We start from the raw sequence: 27,940 nt of genomic DNA, 5'->3' as shown, positions 1-27,940 counted from the left end.
TGGGGAAAATTCAGTACGATGTTGAAATTGCATCTTTTTAAACTCATATTTACAAATAAAAATTCTGCTTTATTAAAGTTGCATAAATAGTTCAGAGGAATACATATTTTAGCTTATGTATATATATAAATTTTACAGACAAAATACTGAATTTTATAGCTGCATATTAAAGTGTTCTTTTAAATAACTGCTTTGCTCCCTTTAAAAAATGTAATAGGATTTTGCATTTACATTTGATTTTCGTGCATTTTAATCTTGGCAACAGCTTCTGTTTCTCAGCATCGGCTATGAAATGTGTGTCAATTGATGTGTAAATTTTTACTATAAACTTGCAAAGGACTTTTCTATGAAAAATGTTTAGAGAAGTATAGATTTTCCAGGTGCTAGTTTACAGTAATTGTCTGCTTAGTTTCCAATCCAGATGGCAAATCAAGCAAGCAGTAAATTCTGCGCATTCATTTGAATTGAGGAAGTGCTAGAAAACTTCAGTTTACTTTTTGTCATATCAGGCTGAAATACATTGTGATAACTTTCTGTCATTTTTCACCAAAGTAGCATACCAGGATGCCACTATAAGAAGCATGAGGGAACGGGAAGATGATTCAGTACGTTTTGGAGTGATCGGGCAGTTCACTTGGATTTTTCTCATGTCAGCATGTTCCCCCATTCTGATGGTGTGAATCACTCCCTCAGCCGAACACATCATTAGCTTGCCAGGCAAAAAAGGTCTTATCTGGAACATTTAAACTCAAATTGGCTGAATGTTTGTGGCTACAGGTTTACTAGCCATGAGATTTTAGCTTATTGTGCATTGACTGAAGGGATGTTACAACTGTATTACCTGTAATCTAGGCAAGGCACATCTCTCGTTGGAGTAGGTGTCTGCCTGTATGCTAAATTTAAGTGTCTGGAAAAGATTTTCCATATTAGGAGAATTATCAAAGTGTTGCATATGGGGATTATTTCTTCTTGCAGTAAGCAGTCTAAAATCACGTATAAAAATATGGGTAAATGCAGTGATAAGTAGCACTTAAAACATGTACATTAATAGTAAATTTTAAAGGAAAGTAATCTCCCATATTTGAATGACCCAGTAGGAACCTGCCAAAATGCCTGAGCAAAGACAAACTTCTAATTACTCTTGAGATCAGTATGTGTTTTTCACAGCTATACAACCTTTTCAGAGAGTTTGGCTGACCACCAGTCATCACTAAAATACATTGTGTGCTTTCACATCCTTGTGCTACCAACTGTTAAACTGGAATTTGGAAATTTACAAATAGCTTGGGGAGCTATGTTGAACAGTAGTTAGTACCCCTCTAATCTAGATTTTAGGACTGCCAACCCTGCATGGATGGAATGTGTGATTTTACCCACTTATTTTAAAATTAGCTTTTACTCAGGATAAGTAAAAAAGCAAGAGGATTTCCTGTATCCAAAAGCACAGTTTGAAAATTTTATTAGAATGCAAGCAACAGAAATGAAAAATTACTGTTCTTAATGAAAAGAACCAAAACATAGGCCAAAATGTTTCCTTTTGTTTCATAAATTGAAGAAACAAAATGTCAGCATGTAACAACTGTGGAGTCATACTTATTCAGGCCAAGAATCCATCTAGAGCGGTATCCTGGTTCTGCTGGTGACAAAAGCATTTGGGGAAGTGTTTAAGAACAATTCAGGTGTATATGGTCCCCCAGGCCATGTTTTGGGAGAAGGTACACACATGAGACTGTTTCTGTTAAGTGCTATGGTCAAGACAGCGCCAGGTTTACCTCTCCTAACCTACATAGCTCAACAAAACTATCGTACCTTGGCCTTCTACCCTCATATACATCCATCGTGATGTGAGGCATGCCACACACATCCTGAGTTTCATCATGTAAACCCACCATTTTCATTACCTGTAACCCTCATGTTACTTCAGGTAATTTGGGGAGTGGGAGGAACCTTACAAAAATACATCTTCTGGCCAAGGCAGCACTACCTGGGGAGAGCTGGTGCTGAGCACTCTGTGGTGTGAACATGGCTGCATCATGCCAACTGGCCTTGGCTGCAGGACAGTGTCTGGCCTTCCCTCATTTCATGTATGCGTTTATATTTGCAATAATGCCATCCCTTTATTAGGATCAAACCTTTAAAGGTATGAACCTTTAACAATGCCTTTAACAACAATATATTTAAAATTGGATGACAAATGTAGAAAGCAAAGCTAAAGCAAACACTCGCAGTAACTGAAGGGTCTTCTTTCCTGTTACTGTCATTTAGCTACAAAAAGAACATAGAATAATGTAAGACAAACTTGAGAAGCTTCTGTATTACAGACAAAACTTCTTGAAACTAGATGGCAAAACATTCTGTGTCATGTGTCAGAGGAGTTTTCAGGCCATTTAAATCAAAAAGTCTTGTTACCATTCTACCATTTCAATACTATGTATTAGCTCTGGCTAATATAGCCTTGTTGTGGTTTAACCCTAGCCATCAACTAAGCACCACACAGCCACTCACCACCACACCTCACCCCCTGCCTCTATCCCCCAGCAGAAATTTGGGGAAGAGAATTGGAAGGGTAAAAGTGGGAAAACTTGTGGGTTGAGATAAGAACAGCTTAATACTTGGGGAAAATATTTTTTTTAAAAATTAAAAGGAAAATAACAGAGAAATAAAACACAAGAAAGACAAGTAGTGCAAATGAAAACAATTGCTCACTGATAACTGATTGATGCTCAGCCAGTCCCCCCAAAGTGGCCCCCTGACAACTTCCTCCCCCCCCCCATTTTATTACAGAGCATGATGTACCATGGTACGGGATATCCTTTGTGTCAGATGGGGCCAGCTGTCCTAGCTGTGTCCACCCCCCACCCCCCTGTGCCCCCCAGCCCACTTGCTGGTGAGGTGGGGTGAGGCAGAAAAGGCCCTGACTCTGTGTGAGCACTGCTTAGCGTTAACTAAAACATCCCTGTGTTACCAACACTGTTTACAGTGCATATCCAAAACATAGACCCGTACCAGCTATTATTAGAAAATTAGCTCTACCCTAGAAAAAAACAACACAAGCCTGCAGTTGATTACCCATTCCAGGTGCAGTAACTTTTTCAGTATGAACTGAATTGCCTTCAGTGTATTAATTACCTTTACTTGTTACCACAAGTGGATTTTGAGACGTAACACAGACCCACTAAAATGATGGGAAAAGTTCCATGTTGTAGTGGCATGCATTAGGAGTTCCTGCAGATATTTACAGGTGTAATAAGGAGCGCAGATTTTGGTGTGATTCACCAGGCTAACAGCACACTGATGTTTGTGGGTGTGCAGTACAGCCCAAACACTTCAGGATGTGGTGGGAATGGTATTCACATGCTGAAAGTGTTGGCTTCCAGCATAATTTGGCCATTTCTCACCTTCTGTATCACTTGATCGTGTTGTTAGTTGTGCACATGTGTTATTGGCTGCCATGCTCACCACAAATATGGTTCATAACTCTCTTCAGATATGGCACGGAAACTTTCAGGGTGCCTCAGCTCTACTCTGAGTGCTCCTCTGACTTTGCAGTTGTTTGTTTATAATGTTATTAATGTCGGGATTTTTAGCATTTCATTTGATGTGAATTGGGGCTGTTGTAAAGGGGTTTACAAGCTACTATTACATGTGCTTTGTTTAGTTAGTTGGCTTAATTCAGTCACATGACACACTGCAAGGTAGCTAGAGCCTAAAATTAGGCACTGTATTTTAAATCTTAGAAAGGACAGATTGTCCCAAATCTTTGAATTTATTACTTATTAGAACATAGAACACACACACACACAAAAAAAAGGTTAAAACAATGTAACTCTTTAAATAGACAAACCCCATAACTCTTATGTGACACATCTCAGATAGGTTTACAAATAAATTTGTGGTGAGTCTGCTAAATTCTTGACAGACTTATTCTGGTCCTACTTTTCCAGGCTAACAGCTTTCAAAGATATCCTTGGTTTAACAAATTCTTTAAATACCCCTATGTGTTCCTGTGGAAATTTCCTTCTGCCTGTCACCTCCAAGATTTGGCTGTGTGGCTGCTTCCCACTGCAAATAACCCACTGTGCTTTGCCAGATCCTCCCTGTCTCCGTTGGTGATGCAGGTTTCCTGCTTGTTGCCTCACCTGCTTTTTCTTTCTGAATGCACTGATACTGTTTTATAGCAAGACGTTGTCTGCGGTACCTACATAGGAAACTGCAACTAAATTGAGAAGTTTTATCTTTCCTTACAGAAAGGGTTCTCTTATGTGCTTGAAGACTTGACTTTATAAAGTTTGAAAAATTATGTAATATCATTTAATCTCCTAAAAAAATCTGGAGGTAGTGGAAATTACAACCTCCATAAATGGGCAGAACATTATGTCAGCAATCAGAAGTTCCTGCATGTGCCAATTCTGGGGTTTCACCCTTGACTTGGGGGTGTATTACTTTCAAATTTCAAAGAGCAATGAAGTCCTTTTTCCCAAAGCAGTACACCAGCCTCTATGCCAAGTTTGTCATCAGTTGTGGGTTTTGACAGAATGGCATTTCTCTGTAATTATAACTGAGTCCACCAATTCCTTTTGCTCACTTACCAAGAAAAAGCAATAAAGGTAAAACCAAAAATAGGAGAAGTCATGTCTGCCTTGTTACAGAACTGCAATTACAGAGCTGCTGCTAATATCTTTCGGTCATTACTGTATCAGCTGGATATAAAAGGGTTTCTAATGAAGCACAAGTTGTTGCTGTTTAGTTTAAAGGCTACTTCTCCATTAGCTAAGGCAATTTACCACTACACTTTTTAAAGTGCAGATCCATAGTAATTCTCAAAATAAAGACCTACTTATGCAAGTAGATTTCAGTAAATGGTGAAGAGAGGTGGAATAAACAGGATTTTTCCAGGAGCAAAACTAACAATGCATTCATTAAGGGTGCCTGTGCAAAGAAGGGTGTAGACTGACAGCAATACTTTAGATTCTAGCAAGCAAATAAATATTTCTATCCTCAGCTATTCCAAAGAAAAGGTTCTGTAAGTAAATTGCAGAAGCACAAGAATATACCCATTCACAGAGACATACACCAGTGAAAACTAAACAGAGGAAGGTAAGAATAGCAAAAGGAATTTCTTTTGTATAAAACGTAAATCAAATCTCCCTTCCCTTCATTTCTTGTTCATATCTCCTTCTAGTAACCAGATTAATCTTTGCTACACAAAGCTGATGGGATGTGGTCCTATTTCCTGATGAGATCTGTGAGAAACGGGAAAATAAGATTATTTTTCCTGATCTTTGATCACATAGGTTTTTAGGATTCAAAGTGTTATTAAGTTCAAAATGGCCATGAACCAAATTAGATATAAACAAACCTGTGTTTGGGGAGAAAATACAACTGAATGTTGTACAAAAAATGTGTACACACAACTTAAGGTGTAAAGCTTTCATTATGGAACTGTCTCATTAGATAATATTCACTACTTTATCATGTTTAATTGTTGGAGTTTTGTCTTTTATACTGGAAGACCTGCCTAAATGAATGCAACATGGTTGTAACCAAAAGATGTAATTTTCCAAGGACTATGGGACACAATAAAACCAAAACTTGAATCTGTTCTAAAAAAATTGAACCTTTTATCAGGCCTATGGTCCTTTGTTCTTAATGCTGATGGTGTGGTTGTAACTTTCTGTCATGGAGATTTCATTTTGGTTGCTGGTATCACTAGACCCTTTGTTTCTTAAAGCTAGAGAGCCTTATGTAAGAATGATAAACCTTTCCTGAAGCCCTACGATAGCCCTTTTGCTATGCTGGCTACATGGACCAAGGCAGCAGGCAGAGTGGTGGGAAGGTGAGACCACACGTCTGGCAGGCAAGCACCCTGCAACCTCAGTGCTGACTTAAGGGTAGGATGTTTTTTGAAGATTAAGGTTTTTGCAGGGAAATAATAGGAGCTGTTCACAGTTATCTGTTTCTCTTTCCTTCTTTCTTGGTACAAATGCTGTCATATCCAATAGTAGTCATGAGGGTCATCCCTACACTTTGAGTCTAAGCTGGTTTTGGCACGTTGTTAACCTTACAGGTCTCACATCTGCTTCATCCATACAAGCCCGGTTCCTAAGTTGGTGTTCAGTCCACACCACCTTCATCCATACTGTACTAACCTTATCAAATCTTCTCATTATCTACAGAAATAAGGTCTTGTTTTCAAAATGACATGGCCAAATAGATCTGTGCTGAATTGTTTGGTAAATGAGAAAGCATGATGTGGGTCGGAAAGATGAAAAGATGAAAAGAAGGGGCAGTGGCATCTTCTGAAATGTTACATGCGGTTGAAAGACAGGCACTGACTCCTATAAATTCACCATAAATAACATCATATATATTATATAAATATATATCATATAAATATATGCCATCATATATATTATATATATGATATATATATGATATGATATAAATAAATATATAATATATAAAGTCAACATAAATATCCTAATACTGTCTATGCTGCACTTAGAGTTAAATAATGTAGAGTTATACCATTAAACAGTGGAGCACATGCAATCTTGATGGTCCAAATAAAGTGTGTATTTTGGGCAGCAAACACTATCATTCCTCTCAGGAACCTTTCAGCACTAGTGAGCACGCTCTGCATAAACAGATCTGTTTTGGTGGTTAAAAACAACTATTTATATAACACACAAATGAAATTTCATACTGCTATCCTAATCTCAAGTGTATTCTTTCCTCATCTCTTCTACTTAAGAGGATCTGATAACTTTTCTCTCATTTCTACTGTAAAAACATGCAAACCATAGATTTATGCCAAAATCCCCTAGAGGATATAATTTAGAAGGAATATTGTGCTATGATTGCTTCTCCCCTAGAATGCTGTAAACTGCCTGATAATTTAATAGTTTGCTATTTTAAATACTGCATGTTAAATGATGGAGATCTCAGTATTTGGGATTGCATCTGCTAAGGTCATCTTCCACAAGTTTGTTTTAACACTTCTGTTTGCTTTGCAGCAATCTGAATGCTAGCTGCTACTCCTCAGCGTTTTTTGTCAAAATATTCAGTATTTTCCTGGTCAATATTTAGGTAAATCAAGTGATTCTGCTTTAGATTCTTTTGTATTTACACACTTTTTCAAACCCCCGGGCCCTCTTTTAGGTGTTATGTATTTATCCAGATGCTAGATTTTGCTACCACTACATAAAGTCTTAAAGATCAAAGATTCCTGATTTTAAAAATTCAAGGTGAATAATTTTACAGAATGTGATTAAGGTTGAGGTATGGCTTCTGAGTTTATGAGTGTTTCAGACTTGTATCTTAAATATATGTGCTTTTATAATAATATTTCAGCATGCAGCAACAAAACTAAAATGTTGGTTTGGCCTCTGCGTTTCAATATTAGATTTAAGCCTTTATTGCTCCCACCTATGAATAGCTAGCAATGTAAAGGAAGAAGTTAAAAGTGCACTTACATGTTTTGAAAAGGATTTATCTGGTGCTACCAGAAATGAAGTAAGCCTGCTAATCATCTGTGTTTAGTTCTTGCTCTGACCTGGAAACTTCTCACTCTGACTGGCATCAGAACTAGATCCAATCTCTCTGGCTCATGTGGATGCAACCTTTGTTTCCTCCTGTTTTGTGACAGGTAACCTGGGGTCCCAGCTGGTCGAGTACAAAGAAGAGATGTACATAACGTCTGATTGTGGGAACACATGGCGTCAGGTAGGAAACAGGAAACAGCAAAGACACCTGGAAATAATTTTAATGTACCAAAAGTCATGAATTTTATAATGCTTTACTGATCTTTATATACCCATTCCTTTGAGGAAGATGGCTATTATTATCCCCATTTCACTTGGAAACTGTGAAAGATTAAGAAGGTGATTTGCAAAGACTCAAATTGGTCAGGCTGTCAGGTTCTGCTGAAACTCAAATATTTTGGTCTCTCTAAAGATCTTGTAAGTATCTTGTGTAAAAAAACATAGAGTCTATTGAGGTTTTTAATAATTTAATAATTTAATAATTTAAGTAATCTTCCTATGCCAATGATGAAGCGGACTTGGGCTGGATCTTGCAGTACAAATATTCCAAGCTAAAAGATGTGGCTAATGTAGAACAGCAGCAATTCTTCTGCTTCATAGTCTGAAAACTGGCAGTTAAGCTTAAATTTTGTTCTTCATTGAAACTTAAGAAGGAAAAAGAGATTTTTAAAAATCCCATAAACCTTAGAATGTCTTTCAGTATGATTTAATCAATTATGGGACTAAAAATAAAAGAGTATTAAAAAGAAAGAACAATCATGCAGTGGCTGTAATTGCATTTGAGTTCTGGATGTCTTTTGCTTCTAATGCTGGTGTCAATTCAAGCATTGCACTTTTCCTATGTATTTTTTCCTAAATTGCTCTGTCTCAGTGTGGTGGGTTGACTGTGGCTGGGCGCAGGGTGCCCACCAGAGCGGCTGTGTCAGTGCCCTCCTCAGCTGGGCAGGGGGGAGGAAATGTAACGAAAGGCCCGTGGGTCGAGATAAGGGCAGGGGGGTCACTCAGCCAGTACCGACAGGGGCAAAACCGACCCGACTTGGGGAAATTAGTTTAATTCATTACCTATCAAAATCAGAGTAGGATAATGAGAAAATAAAAAAACAAATCTTTAACCACCTCCATGAGCTGAGGGCACAGCCAGCCTCGCCGTGGCCTTCACCGTGGGCTGGGGGGGAACCTCTGCTCCGGCGCCTGGAGCCCCTCCGGCCCTGCCTGCACCCACCGGGTGTCTGCGGGGCTGCTGCTCGCACACCTGCTCACTCCTCTCTCTGGCTGACATTGCTGTTGCACAGCAACTTTTTCCCCTTCTGAAATACTTGGTCCCCCTGCTGCTACCACCGTCGCTGATGGGCTCGGCCTTGCCCAGCGGCGGGTCCATCCTGGAGCCGGCTGGCGTTGGCTCCATCGGGCATGGGGGGAGGTTCTGGCAGCTCCTCACAGCAGCCACCCCTGTAGCCCCCCGCTACCAAAACCTTGCCATGCAAACCCAATACACTCAGTAGTGCTTAACCATGGGAATATTTTCTTTCTGTGTCTATATGGCAACAACACACAATATGGAATCTACTTATAATGTTTGCCCAGGAGAAGCAAAAACATTCTCAAAGTGTGTCAAAAAGTCATTAAATTTCAGTTAAAATAGTGTTTTATTGTCCAGCTGAAATAAAATTGTGTTAATTTCTGAGGACAAATAATTGTGAAAATGTTCTCACTTGTGTTACTGAGCTTGGGGAGTTTTAAGTTAAAAAAGAAAAATACAGAGTGTTTCCTATATTGCTATTGTAGGGTGCCATTAATACTCCACAGAAGGACTTTTTCAAATAAATACATTATTTTTGTCATGATAATATCCTTTGAGGTTTAAAAGATAAAATTTTATACCAAATACATTCTTGAAATCTACCATATGATAAATAGGTGTTTAAATGCAAAAGCCTTCCAGGATTTACAGTGGGTACTATGTTGTCTGATACTTCACAGAGTTCATGCTAATAATTAATTGTCACCATTTGCCAAGATTCTATCATTTTTCTGGGGTGAAAAATAAGAAGAAAAGTGTGAAGGGCCTCAGGTTCATATCTTTGCTGCTTTTTTATTTGTGAGACACTCAGGCAAACATTATGTGAAACCTGAACTTGAGATGACTATTCATGCTGTAAAACCACCCACAAACTGATCCCTCATTATGACAGTCAAAATGAAAATCACCATTGCTAGCTTTATTTTAATTAAAACTGCTATGAAGCATTTGAAAGAGCTTACTCCATCTTAGTATTTGTGATCAGAACAGAAGTGTATGTTATTGTATGTATTTTATGGCCTCATTGTTGAAACAGTTCTTTCGGAGGGCAGTGCTACATTTCCTTTCTCTGTTGGAGTTCATGCAACAAAAGACAAGGCTTCAGTCCGATGGCATGGGTATTATTTAGACAGTAAATTACAGGTCTCATGAGTTGGCAAAAGCAGAGCAAAGCTCACGTTTTGGCACAACTTTTTGGGTGAGTTTAAGTCACTGACATGGAAACTTTGTGGTTGTCATTAGTGAGTGCCTGTCACCTTTCTTCCATAAAACACATAACTTTTCAGAGCTGTCTACAGATGAGGAGCAGTCTGTTCTTGCACAGAGCAACGAAGAAAAGTAAATATAAAAGACTTAGGAGAAAAGGGAGTTCAAGGAATTAATTAAAAGCTTTCTGGAAATAATAGTAGCATTGGTTCATAAGAATATAGGACTGGAAGGAATGTCAAAGATCAAGTAACTTAACTGTGTGTTCTGAGGCAACATCAAACATACTAGGAACATCTCTATCAGAGGTTTGCCAGACCTGTTTGTTAATCCTTCACTGTAGAAGATTCTGCAGTCTGACAGTGGGGTGTTTCACCATTCTTCATAGATTTTTCTGAATATTTAACATAAGCTGAATGTGCTTTTTGCTGTTGTACTTGCAGTTTCACAAATTCTGCAAGATAAGCTGATTTCTTCTTGTCTTTGGAGAGGAGTGGTTTTCTGTCATCTTTGAATAGCTTTTCACTTGTTGAAAGGTGGTTATCATGTCTACCCAGAGTATAGTTTTTTTCCCCTTGGAAACCAGCAAACTCAAATCCACTGCTTTTCCTAATGGATCAAATGTCTAAAGTGCTTTTCAGTTTTGTTGCTTATTGGTTGGACTATCTAAGACATCCCTCTCCTGAAGCATGGTAAGACTGAATGCAAAGTCACAAATTCTATCAGTACTAAGCAGAATGAAATTGTTGCCCTTGATATGTTGGCATTACTGGCATCTCATTTCAGAAAATTTCTCCTTTGCACTAGCATCACATTGTTGACTCAGATTCAGTTTGTGATTCATAACTGGGACCATTCCTTGAGTTCCTGAATTTGCAATACATTCTCAATTTAAAAATGATTTACCAATCATTTTCCTTCCATAATTTCTTAACCAGCTGTATACACTTAAATGATTTCAATTGAGCCCTATTTCCATAGCTTGCATGTGGTAAGGTTGTATGAGAGTTCAGGAAGACTCTGCTATGGTAGGATACGCGGTCAGTGTTTATCAGTAGAAATAAAAATGCCCAAAAGAGTGTTTTGTGAAATGAAGTAAATACTGGTGATAAATGGAAAAGAGTGGGAAAATAATGGAAGATTGTTGAGGAGGATTGTAAACATGCTCAAGTGACTTGCAGCTGGGGGTGTCGAAAAACAGCTATGTCATACTAGTTGTTCTTTGGCCTTGTGTATCGGTCAGGTAGAACATCTGTTTAGGTAACATGGGCCTGTGACAGACTTAGAGGTACCCTATTGAACATGCTTGAGATTCCTGCCCTGCTGTGGGAAAGATCAAAGCACAGCGGTAAATTATGCCTGCACGATCCCCAGAAATACAGGGAAAACCGTCAGGTTTGGTGAATGCGCTAGCATGGACCAAGTTCTGCAGTGCCTGTGTCTGCACTTGTGTGCCTCTGCCCAAGTGCTGCTTCAGGGATCCCCTGGTTGGTGAGGGAACGAAAATAAATTTACTCGCATTTCATCCGTGGTTTTGTGCTTGTTCCTGCGTCTTGTCTGTGCCGGCTCATGCAAAAAGTAAAAACAAAGATTGTGATTATAAGTAGCCACAATACCACCTGGGCTGACTGCAGTTGTTCTACCTTTCTGTTGCATGACGCCTGAGCTGCTTGTTGCTCTCTCTTGAAACTGTCATTCAACTGTGTACCATTTTAAGGAAAACTGAAATTTGTGACTTTACTGTACAAGCACTGTAAATAGCAATAGTTTAGGAGCAGGCTGACAAGTAGCTTAGACATCCATGCAGCAGCAGTGATCTGGCCTGTAGGAGAAGGGAATCTCACCTTGACATTATCATGAACTAAGTGGGCTTAGAATCATAGAATCATTAAAATTGGAAAAGGTCTTTAAGATCATCGAGTCCAAATGAGTCCACAGCCCTGCCAAGTAAACCACAAAGATGTAGCCTAAGTGAACTTGTGGGATGGATATGTCTATTTGGAAAATTTTCCTATTATACCAGGAAAACGATATCATAAAATGTGTTAATGAACATGATACTGAGTCAGGCAGATAAATAAGTCTTGCATCCTGGGAGAAATGGGCTACCTTTGAACACAATTTCAGACCATGAAGGTTTAAACACTTTTTTGCCCTATGGGGCCTGTTTTTTCATTCATGATTTTTAAAATATTAGGATACTCTTTCAAATGATGACCTTGTGACTCTTTCAAGAGTGACCTTGTATATGCATGTAAGTGTTTTATTTATGTTAAAAAAAAATAAATTTCTCTTCACAATCATGTTGCCATTGCTATTTCAACAGCATCTGTTACAACTCTGTGCTTGAAATAAGGCAGAGTAAGAGAAAGGTCTGACTTTCAAAATAAATGGCTTAAATAAAGGGAAAAAATCAGCCTCAAAGACCCTTTCATATTTGTTCTGCTACGAAAGCAGCTAGTGTAGTAACAAAATGATTAAGCTAATAAGGTTACACATAAAGTCTGTTGTATGTCTATAAACTGAACCTAGATCTCTGGAGCTTTAGTCTAGAGCTTTGTTGGAATACTATTTCTCTGTGTCAAATCATTTTTTGTCAATGCAATTTGGAAAACCTTTGTTTAAGCAGAACACTTGTTTTTCTGCAGATATCTTAAGAGATGATGGATTGTAACACCTTTAAGCACAACAGGAAAGGCTGCAATCCCAGCCTCTCACCCCTGGGGAGGTCCAGCTGGCTCTTTCTGTTTCTAGATTTGAATTTAGAAATGAATGTCACTTTGGTGAGAGAAGCAAGTGACTCTGGGCATTCTGAGTTACTTTTGAAACTTCTGTATCTTAGAGTAAAACTGTGTGGCATATATTTCTGTAGGATCATTTAAACATGTTTTCATTGATTTCATGAATGCCTCCTAATTGTTGCCAGCAAATATTCTGGCCTGAAACAGCTGCTGAAATTGTTAGGACAGACACAGGAAAAACACTAAGAGCAGAGGGAGGAGAGGTAGAAAAAATAATAATAAATAAATGACATTATGATTATAAAGCACTTAGCATGCTCAAAAAATTATGGAAGGAAAAAACACAGAAATAGGTTATGAAAATTGTGTTCTGTAGTGGCTGGCTACTAGAAAGGATCATAATATGTTTATTCCCTGGCTTTAGTTAGTGGAAGAGACATGTATCAGAATTTATGGCTGACAGTGAACACACGTATCTCGTGTTCCTGGGTTTGAACTTCAGCTCTGACACTGAGACCACCTGTGCCTAAATCCTTTGCAGACTGTCTTGATTTTGTTTTCAGAAAGTAGAGATATTTACTTTTTGTACTGAACTCCACAGGCCTGAAATTGTTAATTCCTTTCAATGCACTGAAGATGAAGAGTTGCTTTCATAAGGAATTACATACATTTTGGTTATAAAACATTTGAAATGTTCACAAGAAGTGCATGATATAAAGGTGGCATTAATATGCCTGTAATGTGTCCTCTGTGCTTTATAGTGTGCTAAAGCTAGTGTGTGAAAAAGATGCACAAGGAAGTGCCACAATGCTTTTCTGGGAAAACCAGATTTGGATAAAGTGATGCAGATACCAGCTTCCTTTATCTTCAGTATGACGGTGCAGATTTTGGAGACTTTGTGTCCCAGCCTATACTGTTTCATTTTGATTTGAGCAAAAGTTCAAACAAAGTTTAGAGAAGGATCAAAATTCTGCTTGCTTATCTGACTCTAGCTGATCTCATTCTTCTGAAGTGCATCTAAAATTAATGCCTGTCCTTTACTGAATGCTCTTCTAAAATATGCAGCTGTGTGGAACAAGTAGATAGGCCTGTAAATGCCTCATATCAGGTTTTTGCCTGTAAATTGGCAACATTGAAAAACTGATCAGACACTTGAAGCCCTAGGATTCCCATAAAATATGCTCTTACTAGATGAGAGGAAGACTGAATTCTCAACCCAAATTAAATGCTTACTTTTTTTGAAGTAATTTTGAATGTGCTCTAAGACACTTTTTCCCCCATCCAGCTCAGTCTTGCTGATAAATCCTCTAAATGGAACATTTAGTATTGCCAAAAAAAGAAGCATTTATTATTGTCAGTATTTTTTGCATTCACAAGGCAAAGTAAAGCTAACCTTTATGTTTTTCACTTTTGATTTGTCAAAGCATGTAGGAGGCTGCATGTTCATCTATTAACTGCTAAGTGTGTATAGTAACTAACTTTATCACCTGTTCTTATGTTAAATGAGCTTTCACAGGTTAATTACATGAGTAAACCTTATCTTAAAACAGATTTCAGAAGTAAAAAAGGGAAGATATCTATCTGTTAATTCATTTCAGTATTGTTGTTGACCTCTAGAAAAGAAATGAAAATTATTTAGGAAAGTTTGAACCCTTTATACCATTAAATCAGTGTTATATATATATTTTGGTTCCGAACTCAGAGTGGCCTCTTTGTGAGATCACATGAAGTTTGAATTTAAATAAATCATTGACACTGGAAATGCAAAAACCATGCCTGCACTAATTATTTCAAGCTCTGTAGAGGCTGGAGAACAGGTGAGAAAGTCACAGACTTCAGTACTTTTCCTATTTTTCATAGAATTAGGCTACAAAGCATTTTATTCTACAACATACACAGAATATGGCAAGTACCAAAGTAAGGTGATAGGTCACTTGGTGATATACAATAATAAGGAATGCAAAATGCATACTGTAGAGAAATATAAGCTTGGGCTAAAATCACTTTAGACAGTTTAATCTGATTGTGATTTGAACCTGAACATTTTCTGATTCACCACTTAACTTGCTTTTCTTTTTACAGCTGGGAGAAATATAAAAGTTAAACTGACTTTTATGTCCTTTTCAATTTGAAGTGCAGACATTATAAAACATAGAAGTCTCTTTATCCTGATTTGTTTGTACATTTTATTTCTGCTGTTTTGTACATTTGCTTAGCTGGCCTTTTTTTGTCTGACTTGTAGGTCTTTGAAGAAGAGCACCACATCTTATACCTGGACCATGGTGGAGTTATTGTGGCCATCAAAGACACCTCTATCCCTCTGAAAATACTCAAGTAAACCTACAGTCAATTAGAGTAGAGATATTGTGTATTCAAGACCTCAGGCAAAGTTCAAAGTTTAGGATGAGCACTTCAGTGTGATCATGTATGAAATGCAGGTGGAGTCAGCTTAATTTAACATTCATTAGGTCAATAAAATACAGTTGGATATTTTCTTAAAGATTACCTCATGGTGCTGAAGGTACCATGCATAATACATTAATAGTAATAAAACTTCCTTGCATCAGCATAAGTATTTTTGCTCAAAAGACTATCCTGGAACACTGCGGTATAAACCACGTTCTGCATGATTGTTTTCTGCTACTGGTTTGCGCCACCAGTGTATGGCAATGATGCTTAACCTATGATGCATATGTGGCTTAGGTATCCAGTCAGGATAGATCATTCATGCTGCAGTAAAGCTCAGTCCCTTGCGAGGGCCACAGTGAATGAAAGGCACTGAAGAATAGCCCTGGGTTGCTCTGGCAAGGCCAATATAGTGTAGACCTCGGGAGCCAATGGGAAAGCACTTATGTGCTGTGTAACACAGTATGGAAGAAGCCTAGTTCATGTGTGATCTTCATGCACCAATTAATTTTAGTATGCATAGATTCTGTCATATAGTGATAATGCAGCAAATGGCCTTCTCAGCTTGCTTGGCAGGAAAGGTTTGCTGCAAAGTATTTTGTTATAAAACATCAAGTTTTAAACTGCATGATAGTGAAGCAAAATATAGTAACCTTACGTAATGGCATACAAAACTACCACAGTTTGCTGCAAAGTATTTTGTTATAAAACATCAAGTTTTAAACTGCATGATAGTGAAGCAAAATATAGTAACCTTACGTAATGGCATACAAAACTACCATAGTTGGCATAAAAAACATAAGAGATCTTTATCACTTGTGACTTGGTTCATTTTTGCACAATCCTGTATACACTGATAGTAACTAGGCTACTTGGTTATCTAGAATGAAAACCATCACGAACCTACTATCCAAAAGACCTGGAGGAAATATACAGAAGAAAAGAGACTTTGATTCATAAATTTTGGATACACAGAGTTTTTGAAATATGTTTTGTGATTCATCAGCATCTTTTGCAAATTTTTAAGTGGATGGTAGCAGCTGTGAAGGGCTATCATCTTGGTGCCTACAGTTACCACACCTCCCACAGGTTTTAGCAGTTGGGCTGGTTTGTCTCACATGATTCACTGACCTCTGGTTAACAGGTCTCTAGCTCAGAGGCTACTGGAAAGAATGAAGTATAATTACCTTGCTCTTGAGCCTTACGAGGCAGCAAGATCGTTTGTTGACAGACTTTTGTTTTTATCTCCATGTGAATTTCCATTGTTGTGGTAAATTTATTATACACCTTCTAATAAAGATGTGAGCCCCTGTATACATTGCTGAGAAAAAGATCACATTAATATGATATATGTCTAGACACATTGTATGTTGGTGATCATAAATCCTGGACTTGTAATGAGGGGATTTATTTTTTAATGAATTAATTCTATTTTGTATATTTAGAGTTGTAAATGAAAACCATTTCTGCTTTTTTACAGGTTCAGCGTAGATGAAGGCCAGACTTGGAGTACACATAATTTTACTAGCACTTCAGTCTTTGTGGATGGATTACTTAGTGAACCTGGAGATGAGACATTGGTCATGACGTGAGTTACTGGCTTCATCTATCTTCAGGGCTTTCTCTGCTTATATACTTGAGCATAGTTGTAACGATGTTTGAGATAGTGCTTGAGTCAGTGGCTTTTGCTTCTTGCAGTCACACAGACTCTTACACTGATGTTCAAATTCCCTAGCACGCAACCTGTCTTTCAAATTACCTGCATGCAGTATTTCAGATTGTAAAAATGAAGTGTTGTGTTCATATGAAATTTTGCAAACTTACCACAAGGGAGAGTGAAATAATAGGACTGAAAATACAAATCTGAGAAACACAGGTAAAAAATTTACTAATTCCTGTATATTTTCTGTTTCCTACCCATTCTTAGGCAGACTTCAAAAAATTTAAATAGCTGTTGTTTTCATGGTGTAAGCAACTATATTATTGTCTATATTGTTACTATATGTATAGTAACTAACATTGGAGTATTTTCTGTAACCAAACACTGTGATAACACATACACACTTTTATTCTTACAGTGACTGAAGCAGATGCTGTGAATAGAGTTAAAAATAACCAAATTCTGCAACTCGGGCCCCTGTTTTTCTGTCTTTTTCCAAAGGGCCAAGGACATCTGGATCTGAGCTGCAAGTTCTGCTCTGTGCCCTAGGATAAATGATAATATTTTAGAAGTGCCTGAGAGTAAAAAACACCTGTCCAATTAGGGAAAAAGGCACATGCTGACTGCAGCAGGAAAGGGGAATGTGCTCACAGATATCCAGGCTGCTATGTGTGCTCCTATCAGAACAGCTTGTGCAATCTTTTATATTGGACTACTGGACTTCAGTGTGTGCATGACAGGCTTTTCCTCCTAGAAGTTACAAATAGAACCGCATTTGACATGTACTAGTAGCATTTTCCTCAGGGGAAAAAAAAAAATATTTAGCCCAGCATGGAGTTGTGAAAAGGATCCTCAGCAAAACAGAAATCCTACCCAATGTACTTAAAAATAGTGTGCCAAGTTCATAATGCTGTACTACGCAGAGCTGAATTTGGTATGTTATTTCTTTCTCCCCTGTCCCATTTATCCTCCATTATACGTATATGACCTGAGAAGAACAGTATTACCCCGCCATCTTCCCTTTCCATTTGATGGTATAATATATGCCACAAGGTGATACTTATGCCTCTGAATGAAGGATTTCTATTGATTTCAGTGTCAGCAGAGGGATCAAAAGCTTATCCTAAACTGTACTTATGGCAGATAAAATGATGTGTGATAACTATATGCTCTGGGTTATTTTTTATTACTAAGTATCATTAAAAGCAGTGATTTTGTGAAGATTTATTTAAATATCTGGCTGAATGGGCTAAAGAGCTCTTTTAAAGCACAATGCCTTTCTGAAACCGTCCATCTGAAATACATAAAACTAGTTAGATTTGGTACATGAGCTCAGATTGACAAAAAAGCGTTGTGTGACTTGTAGATTTCTAAGGGCAGAACAAGAGTGTGACTCCAGCACCTCAGTGCCAGGCTTGTAGGTTCTTACTCTGCAGCTAGTTCTACTGAACATGGAGGACATCAAGCACTTATTGTTACAGACTGGCCCTGAAAAGACTTACAGCCTTCCTACCACACTCAGAAGATAATGAGAAGAATAAACTGCAGTATGTGTTTCCTTGCTGACATTGCATCAACTTCCTTGTCTACCCTATGGCTTTTTGTTGGGCTTTACCTTCAGGGTGACTATCAGCCCAGTGGTGCTCTGTCTGACTTTGTCAGACCTTTTGTCATTCTGTCTGTCTTAGGTAATTTTTTATCAGAACTTCACACTTGTACTGAGTTGCTGCACATGACTTAATCTACAGTGATTTGCTGCACTGATACACACTCCCTGGAAGAAAAAAAAAAAAAAATCACCAACCCCCCCCCATGCCATCTTTTCCATTTTATTAGATAAAAGTGTGTTTTCTTCTGGGTAGAACATGGTAAGGTGAACTTGTGTATGGTAATGGAAATAATTTAGTAGTGTCTTCCACCGTGAGGAATACCCAAGTCCATTATGAAGGACTTAGTCTGACATTTTTTACTTGTACAGGAATATAATTTTCTCCCTTTGGTAGGGAATCTGTTTGAATAGAAACTTTGAATAAATAGTCCAATGTCAAAATATGCATAAATTAGGAAAGAGAGTATAAATCTGAGGTAGGAAGTTAATAACTGTAAAAGCATATAGCAAAACTGTGGAACAGACACTATTTCATTTAAACCTAGAATAAACTCACGAAAGAGTCAAAGAATACTTTACTTGTATGGAAAGTGGCTGTTACTGTAAGTAAAACCCTGGTTCCACTGAAGTCGGCTTAGGGACTTCCTTCAATGTTTTTAATTTGTGTTGAAAAAATAATATCTACAGACATATTATCTGGGGAAAATGTTAATGAACCTGATAACACTGTGTAAAAGAGGCTTCTCAGTCCTCAGCATGGTGACTGGGATATTGACTTGACTTGTAAAGGACTTCCATTTGAATTCCTGTTCTGTCCTGACTTAACCAAAATGAAATGGCCTGGTAGGCTTTACTAAAGGAATGGAGGAATGTGAACCTGTTTGCCTCAAGCCTTCATTTCAGAAAGTTTTGTTTTTTCTCCAAAACGGGGCGGGGGGGAAGTTTACTTATCAAAAGTTTTCTTAAAACTGAGTTGTCATCTGCCAGTCAACATTAATTTAAATCATTCATCCAAATTCCCTGCAGTATTCAAAATATGTACACTCAAATGCCAAGGAAAAAATACTTTATTCCATTGTACTCTGCAATAGACCTAGTTAAGATTTTTAGGAGTTTTAGGTGGTAAAATATTCAAAAACGGTAGGAAACTCATTCTGTGTAAAAATCAATTTCTAAATAGACCTAGTTAAGAGTTTTAGGAAAACTAAGCAATGAAGTATTCATAAAGTTTAGGAAACTCAGTCTGTGTAATAATTAATTTCTAAATGAATAGCTCAAATCCACCATTTATTGCTAAATTAATAAGTAAGGTTTGCTAAGAAATTTTCTAGACTAATTGATGTATATTCATCAAAACAGTGCATGGTCTAATACACTTTATTTTGTTCTAAATTCTTTAGAATTCTAAGAATGAAGGTTACTGCAAAGCAGTGTTTAACTTAGCAATATGCTATATTTGGGGAAAATTACTTAATGACGCTGGATTGAGTAATGGCCTAACTCAGTGGAAAAAGGAAGAATTTTTCTATGTCTGAAATATTGATGTTCCTCTTCAGAGGAAGTAGTTCATATAATGAAAGTTTCAAAACTGTAAAAATGACTTCTAAATCACATTTCAGCTTCTGGGAGTGTTTCCCAAATGGGTTATTTAGATTGCAGTATAAATACAGTAGGTATGATAACCATGGTACTGCAGACCATGGCCCCTTTTAAAAGCCAGTAAGAGGTTACATGAAAGGACTGTTTTTCTTTGTGTCAGGTAGAATCAAAATGTTCCCTATGGGTAATTGCAGTTTTTTGCAGAGGGATTTTTTTTCTAAGGTCTCCTAGAGTAACAATTTATGATGCCGCTGGGAACTTCATGACATCTCTGAAATGCAGAACCCCAGCATGCAAATTTTGCTGTCTTGAAAGTCTGTTGTTGCATTCCTGTTGGGTTCCTAGGTGATAATGGAAACAAGAAAACAGTCTCATTTAAACTTCCTCAAAACGAAGTGGATATGATATTAACAGATGTTAGGTATTAGGGAGAACATCTGGATTTTTGTAACTGTCAATTCTGCTAGGAGTGTCAGCCTCAACTTTAACATCAGTTAGTCAACATTGTGTAGTTTGTGCAGCTTATTCTTGTGTGACACGTGGCAGCAAACTACCTTCCCTGTTGTCTTTAAGTGCCCTACTAGGTGGAGGTACATCTCTCTCTTAGGAATTCTTCACTACTAACTTTCTTGTACTGCAACCCTTAAAAAAGATAGATAAAGCCTCATTATGTAAGAGAATAGCAGATATCCCAAGGCAATGTCTAGGTTTTATCTGCAGCTAGTTGATCTCTTATTTGAGAAGCATTGCTTAGTTATGAAGTGGTAATTTTCCTTTCTGCATAATGAGGAACAATTTTGTCTGTCAATAGATGGAGGAAACATACAGAAACACAGGAAGACAATGGTGATAAAAGCATTGAAAAAGCAAACTGATTATTTCAATCTGATCTAGATATCAGTTAATCCAGGTGTACAGGTTCCTATTTACTGGCAATTTTAGTGCTTTTGCTGACATCTCTGTGGACACAGATGTTAACAGAGCAAGTTGTAGTATTGCTGCCAGCCTGTGGCCTTGGAGCCAAGACCATGGGACTGCTCTTGTCTCTTTCTCAGCTCAAATGAAGTCCAGTGGGTAAAACGATTTTTTTCTTCTCTTTCCGTAAAGTTTTGATAACGTCTTCAGAAACATGGGAACACGATGCTTTCAGTGTCTTTGTAAGCCCTTATTTAGTACCTTTTGAGAGCAGACCTCAAAATATATTTGAATAAAAGAAGCTGAAAGGTTAGGAATCCATGTCCTATAAGAATCTTTTATCACCTTGTCCCTGTGTAAAGGAGGAGCGCAGGACAGAAAAAGGGTGGCACATGACTTTTTCATTCAGATGGACGCTTTATGTCATTTTGAGGCCCTGTCACTGAGTGCCTGCAGCTCTGGTGCTCTGTCTTTGCTTTCAGGGAGACAGTTACGTTTTAGCTTCTAGTTCTAATAAATGTGATGATGAGGTAGACATTAAAGGCTTAGGACAACAATAAAGTTTTTCAAATATTTTACTTATTTTTGGGTGAGGTCTTGAACTCCATTTTGTTATATTTTGCTCTCTAAATGAAGGAGCCACAATTTAGGTGACTGTAGGCTATTTACTCTGGCTCTGCCAGGTGAAGTGTGAATGAATAATTTCCTATCTGTGACAAGAGACACTTGTTTTTTAAATATAACTAGGGAAAAAAAGTATTAGCTAAAGAATTAATTACATATTTTTTAAAGTATCCCAAATTAATCTTTAAGTAAGATGACAGCAGAAAGCTGAATGATACAAACTATCCTCTACAATGTCGTATGTTTCTCTTTAAGTTAATCCATTTGATTCACTGTCCACCTTGTATTATTTCTGCATAAGGCATCAGGCTAGCCATTAAATCTTCAATTATTTCCAAACAGTTTACATGTAAAAAGGTTGTTCTTGGACAGGAATTTACCAAATAGATGGAAAAAAATGTTGGAGGTAATTTGCAAGTATCACGGAGCCAAAGTATTCCTTTCCATCCTTTTTTTTTCCCTAAAGAGCTGAAACCAAGATGTTTTGTCATAAAACAATGAATGGAAATTATTATTTTTGGGGGGCAGGAAACAATTAAAAAACATTTTTTCATTCAATTTGAACTGAATTTTTTTCCTCCCCTAATTTTTCATTCTGGCAGCCAAAAAAACCCTCCAAACCAAACCAAAAAACCAAAACCAAAACAACAAAAAAAACCCCAAACCCAAAAACGCCAAAACCCCCTATTCTTCTCTTTAGTCCATTAAGTATATGCATATGTTTGTAGTTTAAGGCACTTAAATCGTAAGTGCCTCAGTGTATTTCTACGTGATCTGTTTTGTACACAAGCACTTTTTATGTGCAGTTGCTGTATGTAGGCAGGTGTCTACTTTTGCACATGGAAGCATTCATCATTTCTGTAGTTAAAATTTAGCAAGGCCACTGAAAATGTGACCTCTGTTACGTTCTTTTGGGGAATTAGAAAAATATGCTGAATTATAATCTTGATGTATAACAGACTGCAGCTTGAATCATACATTACTTTCATCCATTTTACTAGTATGAACCCTTTGACTTACTCAGTTTTTGTTGATTTTATAATGTTGAAAAGGAAGCAAAGACAAGTGTTAGAAGGAAAGCATGTGTATAAAGATTCATCTGACATTTTCTTTTTGAAAATTGTAGGCTTCAAATAGCACTGTAGGACATAGTCATGGCTAACCTACTCTTCCAACCCATATCCCCTTGGAAAGCCTTTCATTAATAATATTACTGCTTCTGTGAGTTAAGGAGGACACTGTTGGTAGTGATTACACTACAGATAAAGTGCATCCTTCCGTGCCTCCCTCAGTTGGTGATTTCTTTACAGATTTTGGCATGGAGAGGTCATATGTCTTGCTATATGTTCAAAGGCACTGTAATAATATTAATTACAACAGGCAAAACAAAAAGACTGTCACATTTATTTGCTTTTTTAGTTACATTGTCATCAGTTGTAGTAAAGGTCTAAGTGAAGCAAAGGACTTGGGTCTTTAGTTCACCATAAACTGACAAGAAAGTTGTTACACACTACTCCTTTTATATAAAAAGCAACTGAGAAAGTTGCTGCTTTTTTAATGTAAATGGCCTCTGATATTTAGTGAACTGTAAGGTGAATTCAGTATTCAATCTGAAATTGCAATATTGTTAGAACAATTATCAAGGAGTCATGACAGTTAAAAAATATTTTAATTATACAATAAGTTCACTGACAGTTGTATTTCCTACTAGTATGATCTACTATAGGAAAGGGAGTCTTACATGGGGAATAAGATCTAAATACCACATTTTAGCATAGCTCTGTGACTGCTTCCATTTAGATGAATACTTTACAAGAGACAGACTGAGAGTTATTAAAATAATTAACTAGCATCTCTGAGAGTCTGGCTTCCTTTCCCATATTGATCACATACTCACTGTTGTATATTGAAGTTTAGATCCAAAAAAAATTTAGGTACTTGCCTTAATTACAGATGCTTGGACATCTTTGTTTAGATGCTGCCTGGAGGAATTTAGACATGTTATCAAAGACAGAGCCATTGGGATTGCCTTTATCACCTGTATGTGGGGTCCTCAGTTGACCCTGATTCAAACCCTAGGTTTTATTGTCAGTAGTTTAATACATTTGAAGGCTCTGCCAAAACAACAGAGGTTCTGTTTTGCCCCCGACTGGCATGTCTGGTTAGCAGTGTGTCAACTGGGCAATACAGGACTATACAGACAAATTCTGCTACCTTGGCAGCATGCTGTTTCAAACATCACAGTTGACGACAAAGTCATATAGAGGAGAGCAAAAGCCAAAACAGCACTTGGGAGATTAAAGCAGTGTGTCTAGAACGAGAGAGGCATGTGATTTCAAACAAAAGTAGCAGTGCATCACACAGTTGTCATCACTAGTCTTCAGTACGACTGCAAGACTTAGACAATTTAAGTTGCTACATTAAACATCTGAATAAATTCCACATGTGCTGTCTTTGTGACCTTGGTGGAGTAGTACAGCAGGATCACTCCTGCCACTGAGGTATTTGAGTGATCTCAGAGACTCAGCAGTAAAACAATACTGTTGCAGTTTCAGCTGTGCTGCAGTTTGCTTTGTCTGGATACAATATGGCTAACAGATCAAAGGTAAACCACCGTAACACTACAAAAAGTCGCTGAATGTGTGTCTTAATGTATGTGGGATGAGATCCATGATATGGGATACTGTAGCTAAAATCCATCTGCTCTAGCAAAGAGTGTTTTGATGCTGCGAAGGCCCATGAAGAAAATCCTGAAGAACACAGTAGAAAAGCTAAAGAGGAAGGCAAGTGTAGTGGTTATAAAAAGCTGTGTCTGTGACATCTGAGATGAGCAGTGTGTTGTCAAAATCAGGCTCATTTTTCTGGAATGAAGCCATGGAAGCTTAATTTTTATTTAATAAGTCTTTGGGAGTCTCCAGCATCAGCATCATCACCACCGTAGTCAGGTGGTTTGCAGGTAACACAGCAGGTGATACAGTTATTACTGCTCATCTGAACTAGGAACATCTGGAATAGATGCTCTTTTCTATTGAATAGAAACGTGAATTTACTGGGAAGTATTATCATCACATATAATTTCTGTTAAATTATCTCTCCCTGATTATGAGCTTTATCAGGAACAGAAATAACCAGCAATCCTCCAGCAAATAGTTTAAACTAGTTAGCTTAAAACCTGCATTAAACTGTCTTATCTATCAAATGATGCAATCAAATTAAAAAATGTGATCATAAATGAACTAGGAACAAATGTACAAAGTTGTTATGGCAACTGAAACACTGAAGTAAAAATTATGGATCCTAAATTCTTGCAAATAAAAGTAAATTAATTTCCAAGGTAATTGGAATTTCTTTCAAAAATTATTTATCACAGCATCATCTTTCATAGTTCCAGAAGAATTGATTTGATGGCTTTCTAATGAAATATAATTAATCAAGAGGAAGGTTTTAGTAGCTTATGAATTACTATCATCTTGAAATTTATCTTCTAATCATAAGTTACACTTGCTGCACTGTTGCAGTCTTTTCCATTGATATTTTATTGGGCATATATATTTTGCACCTGAGCAATTAGATTGTGATTGCTGTTATGTATTGTTTTATTGTAGCTCAAATTTTTGCATAATCCATTGAATCCTACTAAATACATCTTTCTTTCTTACTTTGGAAGAGTACTCCTTTTTTTATTCTGGTGAAATTCAGCAATACATTTGGATGGGTCTTCTCAATGGAGCAACAAGTGTTACTGCAGCAACAGCATTAATAATCATTAAGCCTTTGTTTTCTTCAAACAGTTTAAGCTGAGTGGGTATAAGGTGCTGGATTTCTTGGGAAATTTGCCCCAGGAATTACAAAGCTGTATGGCTGTATTTTTCATGGGGTTTGTGGCTGTGCTGGGACACTTCCTTGAATCTCAGGAATTTTACTTAAGCCAGAGAATTGTGGAATCAGTGGTACAGTTACTCTGCTCTGTCAGAACATGGTTTTCAGTCTGCAGAATCAGAACAACCATAATGGAAATTAGTATTTTATTTTTTTTAAAAAAAGTCTGGACAGGCAGAAAAGTTATTTATGTCTTTTGCTAAAAATCCACAGAGGAGAGGCTTCTATTTCACCATTGAAGCAGTATCTTTGCTGTATACATGCATCGTTTGCATGTAGTTTCCATATTACTCTAGGATAATTTGCATAATTGCTAGAGCAATTTCTATAATTTTTATAACATTATAGGATGTGAGACTGGGCAATATCTGAATATTTTATCTAATCTTTAGCTCTAATCCTGATGTTTTGCTAATTTCTCACTCTAGTGAGAGAGAATAAGCCACCTCAATATCTTGTACCATTACCATTACAGAATCACATAGTCACAAAATAGTTGAGGTTGGAAGGGACTTCTGGAGGTCATCTTGTCTGACCCTCCCTGCTCAAGCAGGGCCACCAAAAGCCAGTCACCCAGGACCATTTTCAGATGACTTTTGATTATCTCCAAGGATGGAGACTCCACAGCCTCTCTGGGCAACCTGTGACAATGCTCAGTCACCCTCACAGTAAAAAAATAATTCCAGCTGTTCAGAGGGCACCTCCCGTGTTTCGGTTTGTGCCCATTTCCTCTGGTCCTGTCACTGAGCACCACTGAAAACAGCCTAGCTCCATCTTTTTTGCACCCTCCCTCAAGGTATTTATATACATTTATAAGATCCCTCTGAATCTTCTGTTCTCCAGGCTGAACAGCCCCAGCTCTCTTAGCCTTTCCTCTTAAGAGATCTGCTCCCATCCCTTCATCACCTTCATGGCCTTTGTTGGACTCCTCCAGTCTGTTCATGTCTCTCATACTGAGCCTAGAACTGGACACAGTACTCTAGGTGTGGCCTCACCAGTGCTGAGGAGAAGGAATTTGAGAATTGTGCAGCTGTATGTTTTAAGTTTATTGATACTTGTCCTTCCTCTGTTTTTGCCTTTCCTCTGGGTCTCTTTGAAGACAAGTACTCCATCTGTAACAAAACTCTGAACACATTTTGTTACGCTTCTTGGCTTTATCTTTTCCAGAGGAAAACCCAATTCTTTCAGTCTATCTTCACTGGTTACAATTTCTAAGCAGTTTATGAGTCATCCTTGCCCCTCTTCAAATTCATTTTTAGTGAGTGTGTAAATATATGTATAACATCCAAAATTAGACACCATATTCTTCCAGAGGCTCCACCAGTGCCAGGTTTATCAAAAGAATTACATCAGTGTATTCTGTTTTCCAGTTCTGAATATAACCTAGAGTTAGTCTTTTTTCTTTTGCAGCACCATTGCATTCTTGGTTTAGTTCCCCAGAATTGTCCAAGCCTTTTCCTCAATATTTGAAAGTTATTCTCTGTTTTGGTTTTGTACTTTGTTGGGGGGTGGTGGGGTGGGGTGTTTGTTTGTTTTGTGGGTTTGTGGTTGTTTTCTTTTTTTCCCTAGGAGTACTTTTTGCAGTTTGTTTTGGAGTATTTCATCATGTTGATTTCTGAGTATTACTTTCATCAGTCAGTGTCCGCTCCCCTTCTTTTGTCTTATCCACAAAATTTTGTGTGTTTGTTATTTGACCACACGGGTTTTATGAAAGTATTGATGGCAGACCCATCATATCTTTGTGATACATATCTCAAAATATTTCCCTGTTTAATAACTACTTTTAAAAAATGGTTTCTTCTAATAGGATATGTACTTCCATTTCTCATTTACAATGATTTTATCTGCACTGTTTTCTTTTTTACATTGAGACAATGTCAGCTAGAACTGTGTAGCAAAGGCCAAATATGCTACATTTTCTCCTTTCCTTTATCCACTTACCCTATAAAAGAAGGAAATTACATTAGTTTGACATGATTTGATTTTGACAAATCTGTGGTGGCTGTTTGTTATCATTTTAATTATCTCCAAGGTGCTTGCAAGTGGATAGCTTAATAATTTGTTTGGTATCTTTGTGGATATCAAAACTAATTCTGTAACTCCTTGGGCTCTTGTTTGCTGGTTTATATATATGGTTATATATACACACATATGTGTGTATATATATAGGCAAAATGTTTCCCTTTCCATAGTCATCGGGAATCACCCTAATCCTCTGTGAGGTCTCAAAGATGATTATTAATAGTTCGGAGGGGTTTTTTTATACTTTCAGGAGAATTTCATTATTCTGTTCTGCATTGAACTCAAACTACCATCTATTTTCTTTTCCTGACTAATCTGTCCAAGATAGCTTACATGAATGAAGAACTTTTCACTTGTTATATTAGAAAATACTTCTCTTGAGGCAGGAGTGAAGGTTTGACAGGACTTGGCTTCTTGCACATGGACATACTTGCT

General features: G+C 37.5%; 1 protein-coding gene across 4 annotated transcripts in view; it reads left to right on the top strand.

The window, feature by feature from the left end:
• SORCS2 (sortilin related VPS10 domain containing receptor 2) overlaps positions 1–27,940 on the top strand; it is a 579,339-nt gene that overhangs the window by 501,995 nt on the left and 49,404 nt on the right. For all 4 annotated transcript variants that reach the window (XM_055725044.1, XM_055725032.1, XM_055725036.1 and 1 more), the window contains exons 12-14: positions 7,649–7,725; positions 15,034–15,125; positions 16,678–16,785. In XM_055725044.1, coding sequence (XP_055581019.1) covers positions 7,649–7,725; positions 15,034–15,125; positions 16,678–16,785 — 277 coding nt within the window. The remainder of the gene's footprint in view (positions 1–7,648; positions 7,726–15,033; positions 15,126–16,677; positions 16,786–27,940) is intronic.

The sequence above is a fragment of the Falco cherrug genome, chromosome 1 (assembly GCF_023634085.1).
Source record: "Falco cherrug isolate bFalChe1 chromosome 1, bFalChe1.pri, whole genome shotgun sequence".
Taxonomy (NCBI): Eukaryota; Metazoa; Chordata; class Aves; order Falconiformes; family Falconidae; genus Falco; species Falco cherrug.
The sequence above is the reverse complement of the archived record's forward strand: the minus strand, read 5'-3'. Positions and strand labels throughout refer to the sequence as shown.